We start from the raw sequence: 25,749 nt of genomic DNA, 5'->3' as shown, positions 1-25,749 counted from the left end.
TGATTTCTATTTCTGTTGTCCTCCATGTAAATCCTTTCTCTTTGTATTTTGATGTCCCAGTACTTATATTGTCAGAAATTCTCCTTATTGTTACCCTGGTAAGAAGTGTGTTTCTTCCTTTGTCTTGCATTTAAGTTCTGAACTTTGTTTTTTGTTTTTGTTTTTTATTTCATACTTCTTTTTATTTTATTTTATTTTATTTATTTTTTCTAATTATATTTGTGTTTTAATTTTATAATCAGCCATGGGTTCCCCTGTCCCCCCCCCCCTCCTGCCCCCAGTCCCACCTTCCCTCCCTTCCCTCCCCTCCATTCCCATCTCCTCCAGGGCCAAGACTCCCCTGGAGATTCATTTAAACTTGGTGGATTCAGTACAGGCAGGTCCAGTCCCCTCCTTCCAGGCTGAGCAAAGTGTTCCTGTGTAAGCCCAAGGTTCCAAACAGCCAGCTCATGCACTAAGGACAGGTCCAGGTCCCACAGCCTGGATGCCTCCCAAACAGTCCAAGCCACTCAACTGTCTCACTTATCCAGAGGGCCTGATCCAGCTGGAGGCTCCACAGCCTTTGGTTCACAATTCATGTGCTTCCATTCATCTGGCCTTTCGTCCCCGTGCTTTTTCCAGTCTTGGGCTCATCAGTTCATGCTCCCACAGTCCCTCCTCCTTCTCGACAACTGGACACACGGAGCTCCACCTGGGGCCTGGCTAAGGATCTCTGCACCCACTTCCATCAGTCACTGGATGAGAGTTCCAGCACGACCGTGAGAACAGGAGTGGGCAGAGTGCTGGAGAGGTCCCCTGAGGTCCATAGTGATGCATCCTCTGTAGACTGCTGGCAGTGGTCGAGAGAAAGCCTGATCTGACCTAGTCTGGTGATCAGAACGCCGAACTTTGTTTTAAGTGTAAAAATGAGAAAGGAGTTTTGGATGCTGAGATATTTAATTGATGATTTTGATGTAGTCATTTAATGTTTAAAGGAAGATTTGACAGGAGTTGGCTCACCACTTCATTCAATAAATACTGAGTTTATTATAAATTTAAGGCAATTAAAAGTGATAATGTAGAGAAGGTTTTCAGGTTTGTGATCTTACAGATTGAGTGCTATTAAGGTGAGAAGTATTACAAGAAGGTATATTTATATGGCAATATGATAATTTATGTGTTATAAAAATCTTGTATGGTGTGTAAGCCTACAAAAGAGTTCTCATTCTGCTTTGGGTAATAAGGAAAGAATTAATGAAGGAAGTGGTGTCCATCAGCCGTGAGGAATCATTGTACAGTATCTAATTGAGATATCCAAGGAGCAGGTACATTTATGTATACCTCTTGAATTTCTAATTGGCATCTCAAGCTTAGCATGTCTCCCATAGTTTGTATATGGTGTAACTGTGCCCCTCCAAGGACTCAGGGATAAAAAGTTTGGTTCTCAGCATAATCCTGGCAGTTGGTGAAGCATAGAGAGAGGGCATTTAGTTAAGTAAGATTTAGGTAGTTCTCTTTCATCCTTCTTGCCCTCCTGAGAGGCAGAGGGTCCTTGATAAAGGACCAGTCCCAGCTTCTCTCCTCTTCTGTGCCATATTGCTCTCCCTCTAATCATCTTGCTTGAGATAGTCCTTTCCCATTTGTCTGTGCCATGAGGTGATGTTGCCAAGTGTCAGATTTATCATAATCCCTGTTTGGTGTCTTTTGTACTTTGAATCTTTGACATTGTGAGCTGAATAAAACTCTCCTTTCTTAGTTAGACTGTGTCCAGTATATACTTACAGTGATGCAAAGGTAATTTATAAAACATTATTAGTAAATATTAATAAAACAAAACTCAACTTTTCTAATAATACATTTCTTCTATGTGTTTGAAATTCTTTTCTTGCTATATCATAGGTTTCCAGCATATGATAGAAAAACTGTGCTTCTTAATTTCTTTTAGTCACGTACAGAGTCTGTTGGAGGTCTCGTTTTATTTCCTTCTGGCATCCTCTCCTTTACCTTGTGTTTGCTTGGACAACTGCAGTAGGCTCAATGCTACTTTCTGTGTCTAGCATTTCTTGTTCTTTACATTGTTCACACAACTGCTGGTGGGGATTTTCAAAGTGCACACTTGGTCATATTAATTTCTTAGTATATTATTTTCATTCATAGCTCTCAGTAAATCGTATACTGTTTAATTGCTTGCTCTTAGAATTTTACTGGCATTTTTTAGCTACCTCCTCAACCATTCTTTCTTCTGTGGTAACTTTAGTTTATGTCAAATTGACAAAAACCAGCACAATATTAAAACAAATATGGTAGACAAGGCCAAAGATGTACTTCATCCTCAAACTTTTAACTTGAAAGACTTAGGTTTTTTAATTTTTGTAAATTTCAGACAATACATTTTGATCATATACACACCCACTCCCCAAATCTATTTCCACATCCCTATCCACTCATCTTTCTGTCTTCTTTGTTTGTTTTTAAGTATTTGAAGTTCAAAGTATGTTTCCTAAATTCTCTTGGATGTGGAGCCAACTTCTGGATCATGGTTGACCTACATGTGCCACACTCTTAAAATATACTGGCACTCAGACCCTCAGTAGTTATCAATTGTCAGTAAGTCTGTAGCTAAGGAGTGGGCCTTTGTGCCCTCCTACTCTGTCCATGCTGTGATGTTGTCTAGCTTTTGCTTGTCAAGGTCTTGCCTATGCTGTCCACAACCACTGTTTGTCCGTCGTGCGCATATGAAAACACATTTTTCCCAGTAGTTATCTTTTACTTTTGGCTCTTAAGATTCTTATCGGGTGTGTATGATACCAATGTACCATTTTTGGGCATCAGTTCTATCCTTATACTATGTGGATTCCAGGGATTGAACTCAGGTTAGCAGGCTTGGGAGCAAATACCTTCTTCCCTGCTTAGCCATCTTTCTGGCCTGTTTTTTTTTTTTTTTTTTAGGTTTTTGAGGAGCTACCATATCAATTTCAAATGTCTGCACTACATTCCCACCAGCAATGCTTAAACACTTCTCTTACCCTCCATACATATTAGAATTTATTGTTTGTTTTGTTGAGGATAATCATCCTCAACAAAGGAGTGAAGTAAAATCTCAAGGCAGTTTGAATGTGCATTTCTTTGCTGGCTAAGTATATTAAATATGTTTTACAGTATTTATTGGCCTTTTGTATTACTACTTTTGAGATATGTCTGTTCACTGATTTTACTCTTATTGATGGGAAAATTTGATTTTGGTCTTCAGCTTGTGGACTTGCAGTTAGATTCTAGGTATTAATCACTTGTTGGATATGCAAAGATTCTTTCATATTCTATATATTGTCTCTTCACTTAGCTAATGATTTTCTATACTGTGTGCAAGATGGTTAATTTCACACTACACTGTTTCTGTTCTTGAGATTATTTGCCCTGATATCAGAATATTCTGAATTGTTAAATTAATGGTGTGTATTTATATTTGAAGAGTTGTGGCACTGAGTAGGATTTTAAGTAGCTCAGCCACGGGATGATAAGTGATGGTCATTTGATTTGGAGTCTGGTAGCTGATGGTTGTTTTGTAGTAAAGGGATTTTGCCAAGTTTTGGTAATGAACTGTGTGATGTTGAGTTGGCTAGAAAGGTTGAGTATGAGATCAAAAAGTATGCTGAAAAAGCTGATTTAAAGGTAATAACTCAGATGCTTAGAGGGGCACCTGGGCTAGAAGAAAGACAGACTACAGAGAGGCTAAAACAGTCATGAAGAAGTACCTCACAAACACTCATTTGCAGAACTCAGCAGGAACAGAAGAGTGTGTTGTGTGTTTTTCTCTTGGGTGGAGCCTAGGGGGAAGTGACCACATGACAGAAGAATGGAGCTCCCACAGGTAAGGACAGGCAGGGGCCAGGGCAAGTAGGTTGGAGCTCATACGGAATAATTAATAGATATTATATACACACAAAAATGTCTCAATGAAGCCCCATGTTTTGTATAGTTTATATATGCTTAAACCAATTTTAAAGGGAGGTAGATGAACCTATAAGCTGAAACATGATTTAAATTTTGAATAAGTTACTTCATTAGGCCTGGCATTAGTATCCTTTTAGTTTAACTTTTCTAACAGGAGGATGTGTTTGGTGAAATCTTCATAGTAGTGGTGGCCGTGCTGGTGTGGTTTGCATTTGCATACTTTTATCTTTTAGTTATATTGAAATTTAATTTTTCACACAATATACTTTGATTATTTGTGAATTTTAAAACATCTAAAAATTGTATTCCTTCATTCATCTGTGTACATGTGTGCCACAGCACATACATGGAAGTCAAAGATGAACTGGTGGAAGTCATTTCCCCAGCTTCCTTGTAGGTCCCAGTTGCCAGACTCTGCTTGGCAGGCTTGGTATCAAGTGCTGTTACTCAGTGAGCTGCCTGGTAGGCCCATGTAGTATCCCCTGCCCTCACCCCACTATCAGTACAAAGAGGCTGAGGGTGAATTTGTAATATGCAATTTGTCTTCCTCACTTGGCAGGTAGAAAGTAAAGTAACTTTTCCAATTCAAGGAATTTTGGTTCTGAAACATAAAGATGCTTTTTGTACTTTAAAGAATGGTGATAGGGATACCATGCAGATGTGAGAACATGGGGCAATGTTTCACATTTGCTTGTTGCTGGCAATCTAAACTACTCTAGCAGTTTATTAAAAATTGTCAAGCATTCTAAAAGCATTCATTATGGGAATGTGGCATGATTTCAACTGAGTAACTCAGATTGTGGAACCAAGAAATGTGACATTTAAAAAAATGTCAGATCTGTTACTTGATACAGACTGTTAACTGCCTTTCCATGTTATGGGGAAAATAACACACAAACACACACACACACACACACACACACACACACACACACACACATTAATGACGTAGCGTCGTGCTTAGACTGTACTCACAGTCTGGAGGCACAAAGAAGTTGTTTCTTTTTGTGATTGTTTTTTGTTTTAAAGTGCTGCATACTTGTTCTTGATTATGAGACAATAGTCTATTTAAATTCAGTTCCTTCAGGATAGGTTTTAAATCTAGATGATGGCAAAGTGAAACTATTTGAATGCAAGATAGGAACATGTGATGAGTGGCTATATAAATTAGAAAACTCTTTGGAACACCGGATTTTATTATCTGCCTTCCTCCCAGGTGTTGTACCAGGGACTTTGAGAAACCAATTGATCATTAATCTCTGTAAGATAGTGGGGCTATGGTAAAAGAAAAGCAAACCAAACAGTTGACGTGTTTATGGAGCGAAGTTGTGAACCACTGAAACTATTCAAACAGCACTTTTAAATCATATTGATGAACTCCAGATAGGTTTCAAGTGTCAGGTTCTGCAGGTGGAGGGTGACAGCGAAGGCAGTCCAATGCTTTGCTTTCTGTTGCTTTATTCAGAGTCGCTATGATATTTAGGGGCTTTTAAGAAAAATGCCAAGGTCGGAGATAACGATGGGCCTATTTGCTCTGTTGGGAATAGAAGAAGGTCATGGTCTTCCATTTCAGGTTTTGTCTCTTTTCTTCTGAATAAATGACTTTGGAGGGACCTGGAGAGACGTAGAGAAAGACTTGTGGACAACTTGTTAGAGATCTGCCACCCCTTTTAGGAAACTGATTCAGAAGTGTTTTATTGACAGGTCATTAGCGCCATATTTTTATGTAGAGAATAATGCTTTGCATTTCCATCTCTCCCTCTCTTTTATTCTGTTTCAGTTTGAAAAAGAGTGTACTGACCACCAAGAAACCCAGGCGCAATTGCAGAAAAAGGAGGCAAAGATTAATGAGCTTCAAGCAGAGTTACAAGCTTTTAAATCCCAGGTAAAATACCACCTCGAGTGAATTTGATTTTGAAGTTATACCAGGGAAACAAAGGTCATATTATATTTTCACAGTTTCAAAATGTTTAAACTTTATTTTTTGCTTGTATATTTTCTCAGTATTATTCATATACATCTCTAGGCTGCTGTGTTTATATTTTAAAGGTATTCTTTGTCACCTTTTTCCTCCCTGTGTTTGTAGGATTATCCAGGCTTTTACTAATTAAGTGGCTTCCTTCTGCTTCATTTGGAGTTTGCTTCTAAAGTCACACGTTTCCTAAGTAATTAAGTGTAAAGGTTAAGAAAGTCCTCTACTTTTAGATTTGTCATCCATCACTGATCTTTATCCTACTACAGGAAATTATTACTGAAGCTATTTATTTGTCCAAGCCTTCAGCCTATGGATTGCCTTCCTGTGAAAGATAACCCCTAGCTGAATGAGAACATTTTCTGATAATTTTTCAATTTCTAAAAGTAAACAGATTTAAAACATGACAAAAAGAGCAAATCTGGATTATGAGCAGATAGCTCCCATACATGCTGTACACATAAGACATGAGATAAAAAGTACATCATCTGCATGCTTTATATGGATTTATAGGAGGCACTTTCACAGGTAAATTTCCTCCTATAAATTTACATATGCGATAATGAGCAATAATTGTAGTGTTACATTTTTCTCTCATCCTAGTTTATGGCTAGATGAAAATAGACTCAGATGTATTGTTTCCAATATTACTGCCAATTTTGTTTTCTTTTGAATATGCAATGCTAGCTTTGTTAGAAAAACTTACAGAAGATACCCTGTAAGAAAGCTACCTGTTTTTAAAAAATTAAAACGCTTTGTAAACAAGAAAATTCTTAGCCACATGTGGTGCTTTATGCCTATGAACTTAGGTTTTCAGACCCCAGGCAGGAAAACTGCTGAGTTTGTGGCCAGCCTGTGCTAGAGAGTGACCCTGACAAAATAAAAAAGGATGCTCTTCTCTTAGTTTTTGATATCGCTGCAAGAAGTAACATGTAGCCACAGAGTTATTTTAACAATAAGATTCTCTTATATTAAATGAAATAGTTTTTTGAATTTTAAATGTCATTTACTTAAAAGTAATAGCTGAAATATTTGTGACTTTTTTCTGTCTTGGGCTAATATTTATATCAGAATTTTCTTTAAAAAATTTTCCATTTGAAGGATTACTTATTGACAATTCAGAATTATAAAAATATATTCATGACCTTTGGATAGGTTGCATTGTGTTTGTGATATAAAATGGGGAAAATTTATGATGTAAAACTGAAATAAAATAAAGGAATCTCCTGTTTTTTAAACCTTGCTTTAATGACTTAAGATTACTATGCACATTCATTTTTAACAACCTAGGATATTTGCTTATATTTTCTTTCCCAACACTGTAACCTTTTTGTATTTGTATTGTGGATATAAGTAGATACAGAGATATTTATATATACATATAGGTAAGTTAGAATGTCAGCAATTTCAATAATTTGCCATATTATAAAAATTAATACTGAAGGTCTTTTGCATAATTACAGACCATTCACTAAATTTCTGTATTCTGTCATAATGTAACCACCAAATGAGCAATAGATGCTCTGGATTCTTTGTAGGTCCTGATTTAATTTTGTTTCTTAGTGACATTTGACTCTGTAGAGAGTCCTCATCCCCTCAACAAATGAGATACTCTCTTACCTCATAATCATGCCCCTTGCTTGCCTTTTAATCTTTTTAAAATTTATTTATCCCTTGCATTTCTGAAGACACAGAAATGTGTGTACCTGTCACAGTCTTTGAATGAACAGAACAATCACTTTCCTCATAAAGCTTATATGCCATCAAAGAGATAATTATCCATGATCCTTTCAATAATTACTTCCCAGCTTTGCCAAGAGCTTCTGAGCAGTGTGAAGTATACTAGGACACAACTGAGTGGACAGATCAAGTTGTTCTGAGGAAGGGACCTGTTTGTTCAGATTGAAAAAGCAAGTAGACAAGGCTCCGTAATGGAATGTCTGATCAAGAGGAACAACTTATATTTGGACGCTGAAATTAGTATGTGGTTGGCGCATAGATAGAATTAAGAGAAAATTGGTTAAAGATATTCTGGAACCAAACAGTGATATGTGCCTTGTAGGTCCTACTAATGAATTTTATGCCCCCCACCCCTCACAGCAGTAAAGGCACAAAGGTAAAAATGACATGCATATTTTTTCCTGAATGTTACTGTATGTGAAACATTTTTCACACACACACACACACACACACACACCCTGTATGACACGCTTAGGACCCTCAGTACAGAGGTTCTCTCCCCCTGTATCCTCTTCCTGCACGCTGATGGACTTCATTCCTCACAAGCTTCTAGTGTTACCTGGACGCTGTTGACTCTTTAATCTTCTTACCCCATGGAACCATTTCTATCCTAACTGCTACAAAATGGGCAAAATACCTTTTCTTGAGAATGAAAGCTATGTGTGTATGTTCAACTTGGAAGAAACACTTTTAGAATTTCATATGCCATTGCTAATTACTGGTATTTTTAAATTGATGTAGTAACTTATTTTTAAATAAATGTACTTTTACTATCTGTGAACATGTTCTTACCTTTTTTTTTTTTAAATTTCCTCTCTTCTCCAGTTTGGTGCCTTGCCACCTGGCACAAAAATTCCTTTGCAAACTTCAGTGGAAGGTGACACCAGCCCTTCAGCCCTTCCTCCTGCCCCACCAGCCTTGTGTGGGGGAGTGCCTCCTCCCCCACCTCCTCCCCCGCCTCCTCCCCCGCCTCCCCCACTTCCAGGAATGGGAATGCCCTTTGGTGGGCCAGTGCCGCCACCACCTCCCCTCGGATGTCTCAGTGGGCACAGCTCTCTTCCATTAATCCTGCCATTTGGGTTGAAACCAAAGAAAGAATTTAAACCTGAAATCAGCATGCGAAGATTGAATTGGTTAAAAGTAAGACCCATTAGTGGGAGTGGACATACTTCTCAGATTACCACTTCAGTTTAGACTTACTAATGCAGAATTTCCCAAGGCAACTCTACTCCTAATGACTATATAGCAAATGGCATATATGTGCATATATTTTATGCATGCATTGTTATTTTATATCAGAAGTATTGAAATCATTCCCTTTGTTATTGTCTAGTAATTTCTCCTTTGTAAATTTGGTGAGAGTTGATAATTTCATGGAATTCAGAAATGCTAAAGGTTAATGTTTGGAGTTAACTCTCCCTGTGGGGAGCTGTTAGGGAGAATACTTCCTATTATCAGAAGCTTACACATAGGTGACAAACAGTCTCAATTATGCTGATCTTACACATGTGGGAGATTCTGTATGATGTTAACTCCCTTCAGGATTCAGAGTGCCAATGACCATTAATAACTGAGAAACATAACTAAGAAGAAACAAACTCCTGTACATGTAGCTTTAAATGCCCAACCATTTGGTCAAAGAAACTGTTTTCTTCTCCTCATAAGACCTCAGTATTCTGTAGAATATGTCTATCACTGAGCCGACTCTAGGGACAGATCTTACAAAGCTGACTTCATCAACATCTGGAGCTGGGGATCCTGATCTTGTGTGCTGTGATTGGCCAGGCGGGTGAACTGCCCAGCTGCTTGAATCACTTTTCTCTGATTGCAGATTGGACCAAATGAAATGTCTGAAAATTGTTTCTGGATAAAAGTAAATGAAAATAAGTATGAAAGTACGGATTTGCTATGTAAACTTGAGAACACATTTTGTTGCCAACAAAAAGGTAAGTTTAATAATAGTTTGGTTATCTCTTTATTTTGAAATTCTTAGCATTAGTAATTCATAATTACCAATCTGTAAAATACACTAAGAATCCTTTATATGATACCTTTCCATTACTAATTGTATATCAAATGATGTAATAAAAGTTTTCAAAGCATTTTTTTCATATAGGTCATCACATGAACAATTTTAAATGCTGACTATGTGCTTTGTTTCTGAGATTTTTCTATGAAAAATTTTCTATGAAAAATTATTTCAGAACTGTTCCATTGAGTTGATTTAGGCTTACTCCCTCCCAATGCCCTGTATTTCAAGACAATGATAGGTGAAATCTACTTAGGCCTTGTTTGTGTGTGTGTGTGTGTGTGTGTGTGTGTGTGTGTGTGTGTTCATGAGAGAGGAACTGACTTATTAAATATATGCTGTTTACTAAGAACCATGCTAGGTATACTTCATATATATGATTAAAATTGATCATCAAACCAATTTATAAATATTGTGTGATCCTTAAAAATACATTTGTAGCCGTTCAAATGGTTTCTAAAATAGAATTTGAAATTAAAAACTCTCTCTAAGAAATAATTGTAAATTATAAACTTTGTCTAACAAGTAATTGTAGAATTACTAGGTGTTTTTGAGCAGGATTTGTCTTGAATAAAATATTGAAAATTCTGTATTGTAGTCTTTAAAGATACCAAGGAATTTTTGACAAGCTCATGCAAGGAAAACTTGTGAAGTAAGCAGGTCTTAATTTTACCTTTGATTATGGTGAATCAAAATTTCCTTTGAATAAGATTAGTTCGGTCTTTAGGCAATCAAGGGAAATGTGTGTAGTTAAAATATGTATTTACATGTAAAACACTTCAGAATTTCAGATTTCCTAATCTGGAATTGATTAGTTTTCCCTTTGCCTTCCTTGCTAGTAGAAAGAAATGTTGGTACCTCCATGCTGTGTAAGTGAAGCTGCCACCCACCTACCCCTTCTTTCCCCCTCTACTCTGATTACTTTCTTAATTAATGAGGCTCAAAAGGGAAACTTGTTAGCATGTCTTTAATTTAGCTGTAGTGTTAGCCTTAAATGAAATAATTGGACCTTCAAAAATTCTTAAGTCATCTAACTTTAGCCTTGAGATTCAAGGTTGCAAGGGGCTAAAAAAACGATACATTTCCTAATTCTAATAGTAGTAAAAGAGATTAAGGTGAGAAATGATCATACCTGTATGGGTATTCCTATTCCAGTTCTCCTAAGCCTCCTGTTGGCCCTTTGGTGTGCAATCTCCCATTTGACTAAAGCCAACACCGTGTCTTCTGCTCACATGCATCTTAGCTTTTCTTTAAGTATTTGATCTTTGTGACTGTAAATGATATTTTATGGTGAATAGAAAGAATTGGAAAACTCAGGTTTGTGTTCCTGAGCAATATGGACTTTTCATAATTGCAACTAGACATGATCTGAGAAGTGATTATTTTTTATTTTGATCTAGGGAATAATTCCCTGAGAGCAGTGCATGAAGAGACATGGGTGTGTTTCTATCATTTCTAGTCCTTCAGCACGTTAATGAAAAAGGGCAGCCATTGTTGCTATTATAGAGAAACATTGGTTTGACAGTATAGCCGTTTACTAGGAATGATCCAATGGAAAAAGCGTATTGGAAAACTCACATGAGCATGGGTTTGTGGTGTGGACAGGTTGCTCCATGTTGTCTTTAATTTTGACCTATATGCCAAGGCATCACAGCTAAGTGCTGATATTTATCTATGTATCATGAGCCCAAAGTTTGTTAAATTTTATAATTTCTGGAGAAGTCAGAATTAAACCTGGCCCCTTAACATTTTTTAGTCTACACGAAAATCCTGTTGGTTTCCTGAGACTCCTGTTTTGTGGGAGGTGGAAGTTTAGATAGAAGGAACAGATATAGATCATTTTAATCATTAGTTTGCATTTTATGGAGTCAGGGAAAGGCAGAGTCTTCAATTAGGGAAGATTGTAATGAAGTTTTAGACAGATGGTGTGTTTTATTGCATTGAATCTTTGCAGTAAATATTTTGGATACGTCTCAGATTATAAAGATGGATGTCCAGTCCCAAGCATTTACCTGATAATCCTGCATGTTTACTCAGCTTGGGAAATACATAGTAAGACTAAAGAGGGGAATCCTCTTTTTGGGGGTGATGCGGGGCGGTGGTGAGTATTTATCCTGTAGTCTTTACAACAGACATAGGTTTAGTCTTCTGATACTTTTTTTGTTCTGGTTGCTGGGATTTGTAGTTCTCACACCCTTCAAGTTGGGAGGAACCCGATATCCTTATTGAGCTCCAGTGCATCCACTCATGGGTCTGGGTTCTTTTCCTTCCTTCTCTCCTCCCTTTCTCCCTTTGCCCATTCCCTTTCCTTTCCCCTCCCCCACCCCTTATTTTTCTTTTGGCGGAAGGACCTCTCTGTGTAGCTTTGTCTGGCTTAAAAGTCACTGTGTAGAACAGACTGTCCTTAAACTCACAGAAATTTCTCAGCTTTTGGATCCAGAGTTCTAGGGTTAAAGGTAAGCACCACCATGCCCATCTGTGTAGTCTTTATGCCATCTTGTTTCATTTTTACTCTGTATCAGCTATTCTGCTGGTCATAAAGTAATTGTTACTTTACTCAGACCATAGTCATAGATTCAGCTGACCATAGTCATAGAGGATATAGGATATGGACATTGTCTCCTAACCTTTGTTGGCTATGTATGCATGTGTATTTCTCTATGAATGAATATATGATGTATGTGTGTATTATCCCTATGTATTTTTCAGTTATATCTCAATTTGTTTTTAATCTTTTCCCCCCATTTATATCACTGTTCTAGTGAGAAAAGGTCATAGTCATCCCTTTAAAGGTGTAAATGCTCTAAGTCTTTCTTTGGGAAATGGAAACTGTCCAAGCTTTCCCCTTTTCTTCTTCCTCCTGTTTTACTTGTTCAACTTTCTTTCTCCATTGTGCAGCCACCATTCAAATCAACAGCACAGCTTCAGCTTTATCCTTGATGTTTGGAAAACTCAACTGACACATTCCCCTTCCTCCTCTTGCTTCTACAGTCGTGGGAAATCAGTTCTCAGTTGAAGCATGTGAATGAAGAGCAGAGCAAAGCAAGCTGATTCTGATTTCAGAAGAGCTGACATAGTTTACTATCTTTGGCTTCTGTTAATATATAACAAGGTTATATAAAACACTCTTTATATCGAGTTTAGTCATAATATTCTTATTTTGAACATTTGGTATCATCAAAACAGTGCTAATCTCTCTTTCTCTCTCTCTCTCTCTCTCTCTCTCTCTCTCTCTCTCTCTCTCAAGATTGGAAGCATCTGTTAATTTTTTGCAGGCTGTTGGAAAATGGATTAAAGTATCCTAAAAGGTTATTAGTGTTGCATTCATCAATGAAAATTAATATTAATTACTTTCATTATTCACAAACTGTTAACTTAATAGGGATTAAAGGGCTTTCTGGAACTATATGAATAGTCTAATTCATTTGGACTGATTTATTATGAAAATCTGGTTTCATATTTGTTAGCTTTTTGAAGTAATCACATTTTGTAACAGGTATGTCATATTTTCCAGATATGGCTAATAAACTGGTTTATAAATAATTTTTTAACTGATTGGTCATAGCATTTGGAAATAGTTCATGTATTTTGTACTTAACAAATAAAGTTTAGCTTTCTGATATAATAGTTCAGTGGACAAAGTCCTGAGGTGGCCAGTGATAAACTGTGGATTATCACAGTGTCTTGGTTATGTTCAAGATGTTACTCTGTATTGAAAACATAATTCTTTTTTTTACATAAAAGTGCATCAAATGTCCTGAACTACCAGAAAAGCCTATCTTAAGGTTAATGTCTATAATGGGAAAATATGGTTCTTAGGAATACATGCTAATGAAGAGATAATTCTCAAATGGGTGCAACCTAACTTATACAGACAAATACTAATTTATAAAGATTATGGAAAAATAAACTAAGAATTAAACATTTCTCTAGGGTCTATTACTCAGTCATGTCTGTGACTAAGTCTCATAAAATCTGAAACCATATGGAAATTATGTAATAGGTAGTGAGGGTCTTGTTTAACAACGTTATCAGTTATACAGTATTCTCATCAACCTTAGTATTAAATTGTGGTAACATTTTTTCCTTGGTGTGTTGGTAGCCATCATCTTCTTATCTCACACCCTCTTCTTTTGATTTTTTGTTTTGTTTTGTTTTCTGTATTCTCTGCCTAATTCCTCATTTATTTTAAGTAAATGAAATATTTACCCCTTTGCCCTCTATTTGTATTAAGTATCCACCCCCCTTTAGTAGATTAGTGTTTTTCCTTGTCTGCATCTAATTTTATAACCCAGGATTATCCCTTAGAATTAGTGTACATTATTATTGACCTAAAACTGCATATCTAGGCTCATTCTTCCAAGTGCACTACTTTAATTCCCATAGCCCATTACCCCCGTTGGCTGGCTTAGATCAGGAAGAATTGCTTGGTGTTAGCAAAATGTCTACTGGAGCATGGGACGGGAGTCATGACAGTGACTACTCTCATGTAGATACTCAGGAGCTTCTAGCTAGTTGTGTGTTACTTAGACATCTGATATTAGATAGTAGAGCAAATCCTGTCCTAAAGGAACATACTTTCTGCATTCATTTAATGTATGCATTTTGTAATTTTAGATTATAAATCTATAATTCTAATTTTTATAATTATAACTTAGTTACTGCAGAACTCAGATTTTGATGTGATTATGTGTTCATGTGTTAATGTAAGTCCAATCCCTTTTTCTCTCAAGGCTATATTATTTTGGCATGTGACTGTATGCCTTACATGTTTTGTTTCACAGCTGTCGTGTTTTGTGCATTTCTATTGGGAAACAAGGCTAGCAACTTTTTTTTTTTTGTTTTTTTTCAAGACAGGGTTTCTTTGTGTAGCTTTGCGCCTTTCCTGGATCTCACTCTGTAGACCAGGCTGGCCTCGAACTCACAGAGATCCGCCTGGCTCTGCCTTCCGAATGCTGGGATTAAAGGCATGCGCCACCACCACTTGGCTTAAGGCTAGCAACTTTTGACACTAAGTTCTGTCTTGTCTAGGTGCATTGCTCATCGTTAAGAGATTCCAGAGTTTTATCTTAGTCCTGAAATTTTTATCTTGTAGTCAGTGGGGGAAACAAATCACAGTAGTATTTGAAAATTTGCTTAAAATTTAAAATCTCAAAATTTTGGATTTTTTTCAATTATAAATATCTATTTCATTCAGTAGTGTCTATCAAATTTATACAATAAACCTCATGTATACTTTCATTATATATGGGAATTATTTTAATACTTTAATGTATTATTTAGACTCTACAGCCTTTCATAATTAGGGGTAATCTTCATCCTTTGTTGTAGAGTATTATTTTAACTATTTAAAGATGTGTTGCATTTGTTTATGCTGCAGAATATTACTTTAATTGTATAAAAGTGTGTTATATTTGTTTTTGCTGTATTTGTTTAATTATGACAAGATGTGTTGTTGGTTCTCCTTGCCTGCCTAGGAGACCTGATTGGTCTAATTAGAAGCTGAATGACCACTTGCTGGGCAGGAGAGGGATAGGCGGGGCTGGCAGGCAGAGAGAATAATTGGGAGAAAAGGAAAAAGAGAGACATACCCATGGCCAGCTAAGTGACCACCAGCTACCCAGACATGAGAAGCAGAGGCATCGAAAGTAAGATACAGAAGGAAGAAAGTTAGAAAGCCCCAAGGCAAAATGTAGATAAAGAAATAGATTAAAAGAGCTATCCATGAATGAGCCTAAGCTAGCACAAGCATTCAAAACTTGTAAGAAGTGTTTGTGTCATGATTTGGGAGCTGGTCGGTGGCCCAAAAGAAAAAGCCTGCTGCACTAGCTGATTATTTAACGAAACTCATTATTTAATACCCCGATAAATAGATCTATGTTTTCATTTGGTTTCTCCTGGGAAGAGACAGTTGAAATGATGGAGCACAATAGGGATTGATTTTGTTGTTGTTGAATGTTTTGGTTTCTAATTTCCCTTTATAAAGGGGACATGGATTGGCTGGAGGTAAACCAGTAGTAGACAGAGAGATATGGGTACAAAGCCTATCAATTTTCTTTAACTTCCACCACCCACAGTATGCTTGTTTCAGGTCTGCATAGGCCAGCCTTTGTTATTCAGACCTTTATTATTAGTCACCTGCTGGAGCATTCCTGAGAAGGGCTTGGCCTTCATTCAGAAGCCAAGCTGGGTTCTAATGGCCCATCACCCTGGACCTTCCTATGTATTTTTTTCCTCTAAGATGTCTTTCTAGAGGAAAATCTGAACCATACATTTCTTTGGCTGCCTGCATGCATATTACCTTTTTATATGCTGCAGTAGAACACTTTTTATATTCTTTCTATTCTTTATATTTCAATACCCATTCAAAAATGTATTCCTTCATACAAATATGTAATGGTTATTGCTTGGGCTAACTCTGCCAACTCAAAATTAACTGTGATCTTCTCACAGCGTTGAAATGTATATTCTTTTAACATATCTGAAAAGTTATCTCTGTGACACCATTTACAGAAGCTTAAGATGAGATATACTGTGGTTCTTTGGCTTGGTTCAGTGGTTATTTGTCAATAGTGAGAATTCACAACTGCCTATGACACTCCTGAATGGCCTGAGGTGCTGAGTTACAGTATACTGTACATTAATACTTATAGCCCTGAAACAGACTCTTTGACACTAACTACCTCCATAGCTTAGCTGCACTCAGGTGTAGTTGGTTTCCTTTGAAGTCCTTTGCATTGTCCCTGTTTTACAATATTATTCTGGGAAAGGTTCTACTTCCTTTATAGTCAACTGAGTCTTTGGAAGGACAGCCTGAAGAACGTTCCTTCAGTCTTCCTGATTGTGTGCTTGTGGAAGAGGTGGTAGGTGTTTGGGGCATGGATTCATATAGCTGTTGAAATAGGTGTGGATTTTTGTTGTTGTTTTTCTAAAATAATTCAGAAGGCCAATTCATTATTTGTCCTGAGATAGTCCATCCAAATTTGAACTCTTTGAAAAGACAGTTTCAGCATCCCCCACCTTTGTTTTGAGGTGGGATCTGGCTTGGCTCTTCGTTGTCTTTGAACTTACCACTCCAGAGGTTTTCGTGGCTCACTCTCTTGAGTAGCTGAGCCTACAGGCATGTCCTTCTGTGCCAGGCTCCCACCTGTCTGTTCTTGAATCTTGCTACTTACTGCATTTATTAGTAAAAGTGCGTGGAAACACTGAACAAAACATGAAATTCCTTCTTCTGGAAAATAAAACAATGCTATTAATGTGTTTGTTGAACGTTTACATGTTTACTTGTTGACACTGTTTTATTTCGTCTCCAGAACTATTCTGTGAGAGAAACAAGCCAAGTGTTACCTACATTTTCTATATAAGCAAAAGTTACACTTTGAAGAGAAGTTCATCTGAAAGAAGCAGGAACTGAACGGAATACAGATCTGAGTGTGAGGCCACTGCTCTTTGCTCTGCCATGCCGCTTCTCTGATTAAAAGAAATCTATTATGTTTTATTTAAAGTGTTCTTCTTTGATTTAAAATAATTTTCCTCTCATCTCCTGCCACCTTACCACTGCCCCACAGCGGTTCACCCTCATCCCACGATTTATATTAAAGACTTTAAAACTTGCCATTTTTTATTAAGACCATCTTTCATCATTTGGCACCCCTGTTCACATCTGTAAGTATTTGAGCTGTAAATACCAACCACCATGCTGTGGTATGGACAGGAGACACGGGGGCTCTGGAGTCTACCCTCCAAGTGCATAACTCTGGCTTTTAGAGCTGCACTGTTTTTCTCTATCAAATGGGGGACACAATACCTGTCTTCTGGGTTATTGTGAGGACGATAGCATGCATATTGTAAAGCCTCTTTTGCAGTGCCCGGCTCATGTGTTTTGACAGCATAGGCTTCATTTCCATGAGTAAAGTTCTGTTTATTATCTCTGTCTTTTCTACACTATAACTATCTTTTTGTCATTGAAGTGATAAAAATATCTTTCCTTTTGAAGAGTAATCTTTTCTTTTCATCAATTTGAATAGAAGTTCCCCTTTAAACTTTAAAGACATCAATATTGTTCATATTTATAGCATATCCTAGTATTTTGATATACATTTCTACTGCATAAATTTTAAATTAGGTTAAACATACTTGTCATCTCAAATAGTCTTTTTTCCTGGAGAATACATTCAAAGTCATTTGTAAATAGACATAACCGTTATCTTTTATCAACCTAACTGCAGTAGAAAACAGGACTTCTTGCTGCCATCTAATGATTTAACCTGGTCCTCAGCCATCAATTCTGTCTGTCCCCATTCCTGACTCTGTCTATGAGTAAGTTCTTCTGTGAGCCTTCACTAGACCCTTGACCTCGTTACTAATCATGTTTGATTACACCTCTGACTGGCGTTATATGCTACTCTTCTGTTCATTTCATTTAGCATATGCTTTCTAGTTCTGTTCCCATCATGCAAACAACAGTCCTTCTCTTTTTCTGGTTAACTAATCATGTGTGTGTGTGTGTGTGTGTGCGTGTGTGTGTGCGTGTGCGTGTGCGTGTGTGTGTGTGGACATTTTCATTATCCATTCATTAGTTGATGGACACTCTTCATTTGTTGGTTGTTGTGAATAGTAGTTCAATACACACTGGCCTGCATATGCCTCTTTAGTGTAATGATTTCATGTACCTTAGGTGTTTTCATGTTAGGGGGAGTGCAGGATCATCTGGTTCCTTCATGTGTGAGTAGCTTCCATAATATTTTCTATAAAGGCTGTAGTAATTCACATGGCTCTCACCATTTGCTATCTTTTGTCTTTTTGATGATGGCTCTTTTCACTGGCATGAATTTGGTTTTCATTTCTCTACTAATAATATTAAACATGTTTCTTATACGTGTAGGACACTTACAGAGATGGCTATTCAGGAGTGTTTGCCTCCCACCTTAATTGGGTAACCTGGTTTTATTTTGTCTTTGAATTTGGGATTTTCTTATATATTCTGGGATTTAAATTCTTGTTTTCAACAGAGCTTGCTAGTATCTTCTCTTGTTCTTTAGGCTATTTTCTTTGATGATTGTTTCTCATTCTGAGTTAATTGTTTTCTCTTCCATGCAGAAGCCTTTGAGTTTTATGGAATTGCATGTAACGTATTTCTTTGCTTATGTTTTCTATACTTCAGTGTCTTAGATAAATAAAACAACCCTTCCCCCTTCCAGTGTTTGGACACATTTCTGTTTTCTTTAGGAATTTCAGCATTTCAGGTCTTTTTATTTAAGTCTTTAATCTTTTTGGAATTGATTTTCACATAACTGGCAAGATATAGGGGTTGTTCCACGCTTCTGCAGATTCTTGGGACCTCAGTTTTTTCCAGCATCTTTGTCTCCAGCACATATTCTTCGCATTTTCATTAGGAAATTGTTCTTGTTGATGTGTGGATTTACGTCTAGCATATTCTGTTCCACTGGTAAGGTTAACTTCTATGGCAGTGCTGGCTGTGAAAATACAATTTGTAACTAAAATCCTGCTTCTCCTGACGCTTTCTAGATCACAAACTTCCCTATGAACTGACCTGTCTTAATAACCACATCTGAACATATCAAACTGGTCCATCCCACCTTTACATGAGGGGTTGTTGGGAGCATGTCCCTTTCAGTTGGTTTATCCAATGCTTTATTGTGCTTCTTCAGGGAGCGATTTGTTGAGTCATGACTGAACTTAAAGGTACTTTTTTTTTTTTTTTTTCTGGACCTCTTTTCTTTCTATGTGTGTGTCAGGCATGGATTTAAACGCTTGTGAATTTTTATAGTGTTGTAAAATGTAAAAGCTAAAGTTTTCAAATGTCACTTTTCTTGTTATGGTTTGGTTTAGATTTTTAACAGCTTCAGAGAAATTTTGAAAAAAAAAACCCCACATTTAGTCATTTATAAAACATTATTGGACCTTTTAAATAATTATTTTTGACAGGCATTTATATTTTCAAAGCTGAGGGAGCATGGTATGGATGGCTTAATGTAATTAAGGAGCTAGGATGCATAAAGCATAGGCAACCCTCAATTCATAGGTAACTGTGAGTGCCAAGTAGTGCATATAGGCTGTAGTTCCCCAGAGTCTGCGGGGCATAGGATAACTGTTGAGTTTCTTAGTCTGTGAGTATTGACAGCAGTCTCCAAAGTGTGACAATAGTTGAGGAGTAAGCTACTCTACCACCCACCTGTCCTCCAGCTACTGTGGCTTAAGCTAACAAAAATTAGTTGCAAGAGTTTGAAAAGTTGCTGACTTTCTACTATTCTTCACATATCCTATAATTCTTAGCTTTACTTGATGTTGATTTCTTAAATTGGTGAAAAATTGAGGCAAAGGACAAGGAAATGTTTTTGATTTATAGCTTAATTGCAGCTATGTGCTGGTATTTCTCCTTGGCCGTGAGCTCGTCTCTTCACTGATTTCAAACCTCTTCAGGTAGAAAGCATTCATCTCAGAATATGTCCTGGGATTGGAAGGTGCTTGGGATTCTGTTTGATGCGGTCATATATACTAATCTTCCCTGGTGAACTAAAGAGGAAGTCTGCCAGCCAAGAAGAACTAAAATCAGAATTCTGGTGTTTGGTGTTCAATGTTAATTAATCTCATATCTCAGTGACAGTCTTCTGTTGGCTTTGTGTCCATTTTCTTTGCCTTTTGCATAGGTTAGGCAGAGTAGAGCTAGCAGAGGAAGGAAGGATAGTTATGCTCACAAAGGGACTTTGTATTTCTTTTCTATACATTGGTTACTAATTTCCATGGACGTAGATACCTAAAATACACATATTATTCATCTAGTTCTACTAGAAGTTTTTTTTTTTCTTCCCCATTTAGTAAAATAGTCAGTCACTTTAGGAACAGGATAGGATATATTCAGAATAGGAGCTTCAAGGCCCAAGCAATGCTGTGCCCCAAAATCCCAGTGTTTGAGAAGGTACTTGGTGGGTTGATAGCACTTGGTTGCCACTGTGCTGGCTGTTGTAGCTCACCTTGTATTCCCATTACAGCATTGCCATCTAGGGACCTAGGACCCCGTGACTCAACTCACTGAGCACTTACACAGGGATTATCGGTCAAAGTAAACCTATGGTTTTGTTTCCACAATTAAGTCTTTTTCTGGATTTCTCGGGGAAATTCTCTATCAACCCTAGGAAGGGTTGTTTCCACCACATTTACTCATGTGTATGATTATTAATGTTCATCAGGCATCATATTTGCTATATTTTCTTGTTTCTTCTTCATTTGGTGGGGATTATTAAATTATGAATGTGTATTTCACTTTGAATTCTTCATTCTATCGGCATACTCTTGAAAATCTAAACTACACATTGTTACTTAACAGCATATTTGCTGCTGCCACCTTACTCTAAAGAGAAAAGAGATACGCCGGGCGGTGGTGAGGCAGGCGGATCTCTGAGTTCGAGGCCAGCCTGGGCTACCAAGTAAGTTCCAGGAAAGGCGCAAAGCTACACAGAGAAATCCTGTCTCAACCCCCCCCCCCCCAAAAAAAAAAAAAGATAGAAGAGATACTTTCAATTTAGGAAAGTAAATATATTTTATACACTATTTGGACTGTAAATATACATTGGCTATAAATTAAATTAAATTTCCTTTAAAAAATTCAGTTAAATTTCAAACTATATTATTATTCTTGACCTATGATGTTTCACAATTTACTTTTATTTGAATTATATTTATGTTCTTCCCATAGAGTTGGAAAGCAAAGAAAGTTTTCATGGAATAAACATTACTCACATTTACCAAGCATCCACAAATGGATATGAATAGATAATTTCATTACAACCTATTGTGTGATAGTTGCATATTTTAATGGCTAATTTAAAATACATTTCAAAGTTTATTTTAATTTTAAAAAGTCATTGAGAGCAAATGGATTTATCAAATTATCTGATGCAACCATATTTTACACAAAATCTGCAATTAATTTTAATTGTTGGCTCTTTGTCCTGGACCAGTCTACTCTCCGAAGACCAGATTGTCTGAGACTCCTTCCTGAAGCAAAGCTTTCCTTCCTTCTTTAATCTTCTTTTCTTTTTCAATTAGAGAACTAATTATTTTATGGGGTTCCACAGGTCACAGTGGGACAGTTTGGCACTCTGCTCCCAGAGCCTGAGGATTCATCCCAGGAGAGCAGAGACTGCCAATGGGATAACTGTGTTTGCTTTCAACTGGAGCACATCGGTCTTCAGAGCTTTTATGTATCTCTATTTTGAAGTTATTCTTTATTTCAATAATAAGTTTTACATAATAATAATTTCTCACATTTTATTTCATCTTTAATATTATGCATCTGCATAAAGATAAATATGAGTTTTACAATTGGTCAATTATTTGCATTTGTTTTATGTACTTTAGTAGATTTAACAGTGTTGTCAGTACCAGTTGTAAGGAAAACTTCAGCTCGTGTCAGTTCATAATGCTAACAAAGCTTACAGGATTTACCATGTGGACACGCATGTATTAATATGGACATATAGCAGCAGCAAGGAGTACCATGAGGGTCTGCTGAGCCTGGTTACTTGCCTGGTTCTCAAGTCATTAATTTAGGTTACATGCTTTTGTTGTGAAGGAGTCTTATTCTGAGAAGCTAAAGCCATAGCCCTGAAGGTCACATTGTTATTGAGGAGTTGAATGCTAGAACTTGACTTCTATTTTAGTTTTGTGTGTGTGTGGTGTATGTGTGTGTATATGTGTGTTTGAATGTTAGGGTAGAGGAGGTGGGCTGGAAGAGAGCGTGTGCGACCTCCTGGACATGCTGGTGGTGTAGATCTTGTTATGCTTATTTTGGTCTTCCATATTGCAGAAGTTCTGGTAGTCATTTCATTTATTATGTATAATTTTCAAAGCTTTTAAAGGATAGTTGATGAGTTCTCTCTTCTCATGTTCTCTTTTGTAGGTAGATAGTCCAAGCTGTGTTAGGTGTCATCTCTGAGAGTAGCATATCAATGATGTCCCACACGTGTACTAAAATGTAAAGAATGACAAAGCCTCTTGGTCTTGCGTTCATTACCATCTGCAGTCAGGTCTGCTGTGCATTTCTCACTGGGCTCTTGGAACTTTCACTGCATCACCGATCTGCTTCCTTGTTCTCCTTCGTCCTCTCTTGGATCTTCCTCATAGAACCTAGAGTGTTTTCAAGGGAGGTCCCATTTTTTTGCCCCCAGGGCATTTCCAGTAGCAATATAACTTCCATTGGAGCAATATAACTTAAGCATTGGAGAAGCAGTTTAGATTCAGGACCGTCCAAATTCATTGTCTTTTCTTCCTTTACAAGATTGAGTCTTTTCTTTTCACAACAGAAAATACTGAAGTCTTGGGAATCATAATTCCTGCACCTAGGCTATCTGACTATCTCGGTTCTTTCTGTTCTTCCATTGGGCACTCTGTGTAATAGCTGAACTGTGGCAGGACTAGTCCTGTTAGGGACCGTGCCATGTTCAGAAGAAGCACTCAGTCTTCCACCTCTAAGTCTTGACTGTATTGTTCCTACACTCCCAGTTTTGTCCTGGCACATTTGGTGATGTCTTCCTTCCCATCCTAATTTTGTTACCTTTGGACTTTTTTATTCTGTGATGCTCATCACCTCCCAATGCATAGTTCAAGTCTTCCTTTCTACGTGTGCATCTCTTTTTCTGTCTCTCCCTATTGGAATTTGAAGTGCTTTAGGAAAAGAATCTTTGTTTCATTTTCTGTTATGTACCAAGGACTGAAACGAATGTCCTGACACATAGTGTCACTGAATTCATGTTTGTTAAATAAACAAATGGCTTTTCATTCTTTATAAAACCAAAGTATCATTCCAGCCTTCTTAAGCAAATTGTCTTTTAATTTGTGCTAGCGGGAATTTTGAAAGGAGAGTAGAGATATTTCAGTCATCTAGATTTCAGTTAACTCTCTCACTGACTGCATTCTGGGTGAATGACAGGGTCTTTTGTAAATTAGGTTAAGGAATTCAGAGGATGAAGCAGGTGGCTGCTAGTGCAGTATGTCAGATCATTCCATGGGTATCTATGGACCCAGGAAGGAGAAGTCTTAAGTAAACACTGCTGTTACTGGCTGGAGCTTGATTTGATGTTCTCTAATAGGAACAGAGGTTGATTTTATTGTTTTCCCCTGAAGATTGCTCCTTTGTTGGGTGTTTTTGATTTTTGTTTTTAATTTTGTGTATGCTTGTATATGTATGTATTCCAGATAGTCTGAGTGAACATGTGTGCTGTTCACAGGTATATACAGTATCTGAAGGTCAGATGATAACACCCTACATAGTTTCTCTGGTGCTGTCCACCATTTGTTCCTTTTGCATTTTTCTAGGCTCTCTTATTGGCTTGGAATGCACCAAGTAGGCTCAGCTGGGATATGTGTGTCTCCATCTCCTTAGTGCTGGGCTTCTCGGGGCAAACCAATACAGCAGCCACGTTTGGGAGGCTGCTGAGGAATGAACTTCGCTCTTTATGCTCGTCTTGCTAGCACTTTGCTGACTGAGCTATCTTCCTATGCCCGTTGGTTTTGTTTTGTTTTTCAATTGATGTAAAATTAGGTAAACCTTATGCCAAATAACATTCTTTAGGATGTGAATAATTTGGTGGCATTTAGTGCATTTTCACTGTTGTGCAATCATGGCCTCTGTCCAGTTCCAAAACATTTCTGTAATTTCTAAATAAGTCCCTTCATGCTGTAAGCTGTTTCGTTCTATTCTCCCTGCACACAGTGTTTTGGCAAGAACAAATCTGTCTGGCTATTTTATCTCTTCTGGATTTTTCCTCTTACGGGACAAACGAAATATGTGAGGCTGTATTGAAAGTATGTCCCATTCAATGGCCTAATACTCCAAAGCTTATGCTTATGAATGCTATGATCTGTTTATTTGTTCATCCGTTGATATGTACATTTGACTATTTTCCTCTTTCCTACTAAAGTGGATGGTGCTTCTGTGAGTGTGTGCACATGTACACACGTGGTTGAGTATGTGTGTATTTGAGTGCCTGTTTTTCCTTCTTTGGCTATCTATTTAGTAGTGGAACTGCTATATATGGCAGTTCTGTGTTTGCTCTGTTATTAAAGTTGCAAACTGCTTCCTTGCTGAATAAATCATCTTACATTCTTATCTATTATCAATGATTAAAGATTGTAGTTTTTTTTGTAATCAAACCTAAACTTGCTTTTATCTATTTTTGGATAGATATTGGTTTTGAACTTTAAAAAAGAAATGATATTTCAACAAAGAGTAAAGATTTATAAGATTTTGTAAAGATTTTCTTGTGTATGAAAGAAAATAAAGAATATCAACCTTTTCTTATATATGCTAGTAAGGACTTGAATTTAATAGAACCACAGTTTTCAAATGATATTTAATTATAAAAAGCTGTAACACATGATAGCGGATTCACAACTATGAGGGAAACTTGTAATTTAGCCCAGAAGAGTTGTATATATTAAGATGACTCTGCATTCTAGTGTTAAATGTGTGTTACTTGGGAAGCATACATAAAATATTATGTGGTTAATTAAAACCATGTATAGATCAGTTAAATATGTGATCTGCTGTGATTTCTTTTAAAATAATTATGTTTCAGAAAGTTTTGAAAATGAATGAAAAATTACTACTCTAAACTCCTTTATTGCACTTAAATTCATTATATAATTTGGATGCATTTTTCGTAATATCTTCCAAAATTTATGCTTTATTAAAACATTAATAATAATAATACACATCCTTATCACTGTACAAGATATTTTTACATTCTTAAATGACCTTTTGTGATTTCTAAAATGGAATATTGCCTCTATTTTTTGTATCATAACTGTTAGTCTTGGTTTCACATCCTTTGATTTCAGTGTGGGTTATCAGAAAAGGCTGGTGAAGGAAATGGCTTCTGTGGCTGATGTCCCACATCTTTGCTGCCTTCTGTGCTGACATTCCTTTGGGGAAATTCCCTCTGTGATGTCTCAGACTTGGATAGATCTCTGTCATTCCACACCACTGTGCCCTTTATTTCTTACCTGTTGGTTTGTACATCTAACAAAGTTTAGTTTGTGCCTAATAATGGCCTTC

At 37.0% G+C, this 25,749-nt stretch overlaps 1 protein-coding gene across 1 annotated transcript in view; it reads left to right on the top strand.

Annotated features, from left to right (window-relative positions):
- Positions 1 to 25,749, top strand: part of Diaph3 (diaphanous related formin 3) — a 483,673-nt gene that overhangs the window by 183,210 nt on the left and 274,714 nt on the right. Inside the window, 3 exon segments of the mRNA XM_036199401.1 lie at positions 5,711 to 5,815; positions 8,468 to 8,782; positions 9,474 to 9,588. Coding sequence (XP_036055294.1) covers positions 5,711 to 5,815; positions 8,468 to 8,782; positions 9,474 to 9,588 — 535 coding nt within the window.

This window comes from Onychomys torridus, chromosome 9, assembly GCF_903995425.1.
Source record: "Onychomys torridus chromosome 9, mOncTor1.1, whole genome shotgun sequence".
Classification (NCBI taxonomy): Eukaryota; Metazoa; Chordata; class Mammalia; order Rodentia; family Cricetidae; genus Onychomys; species Onychomys torridus.
This window is presented reverse-complemented; position numbering and strand designations above follow the sequence as displayed.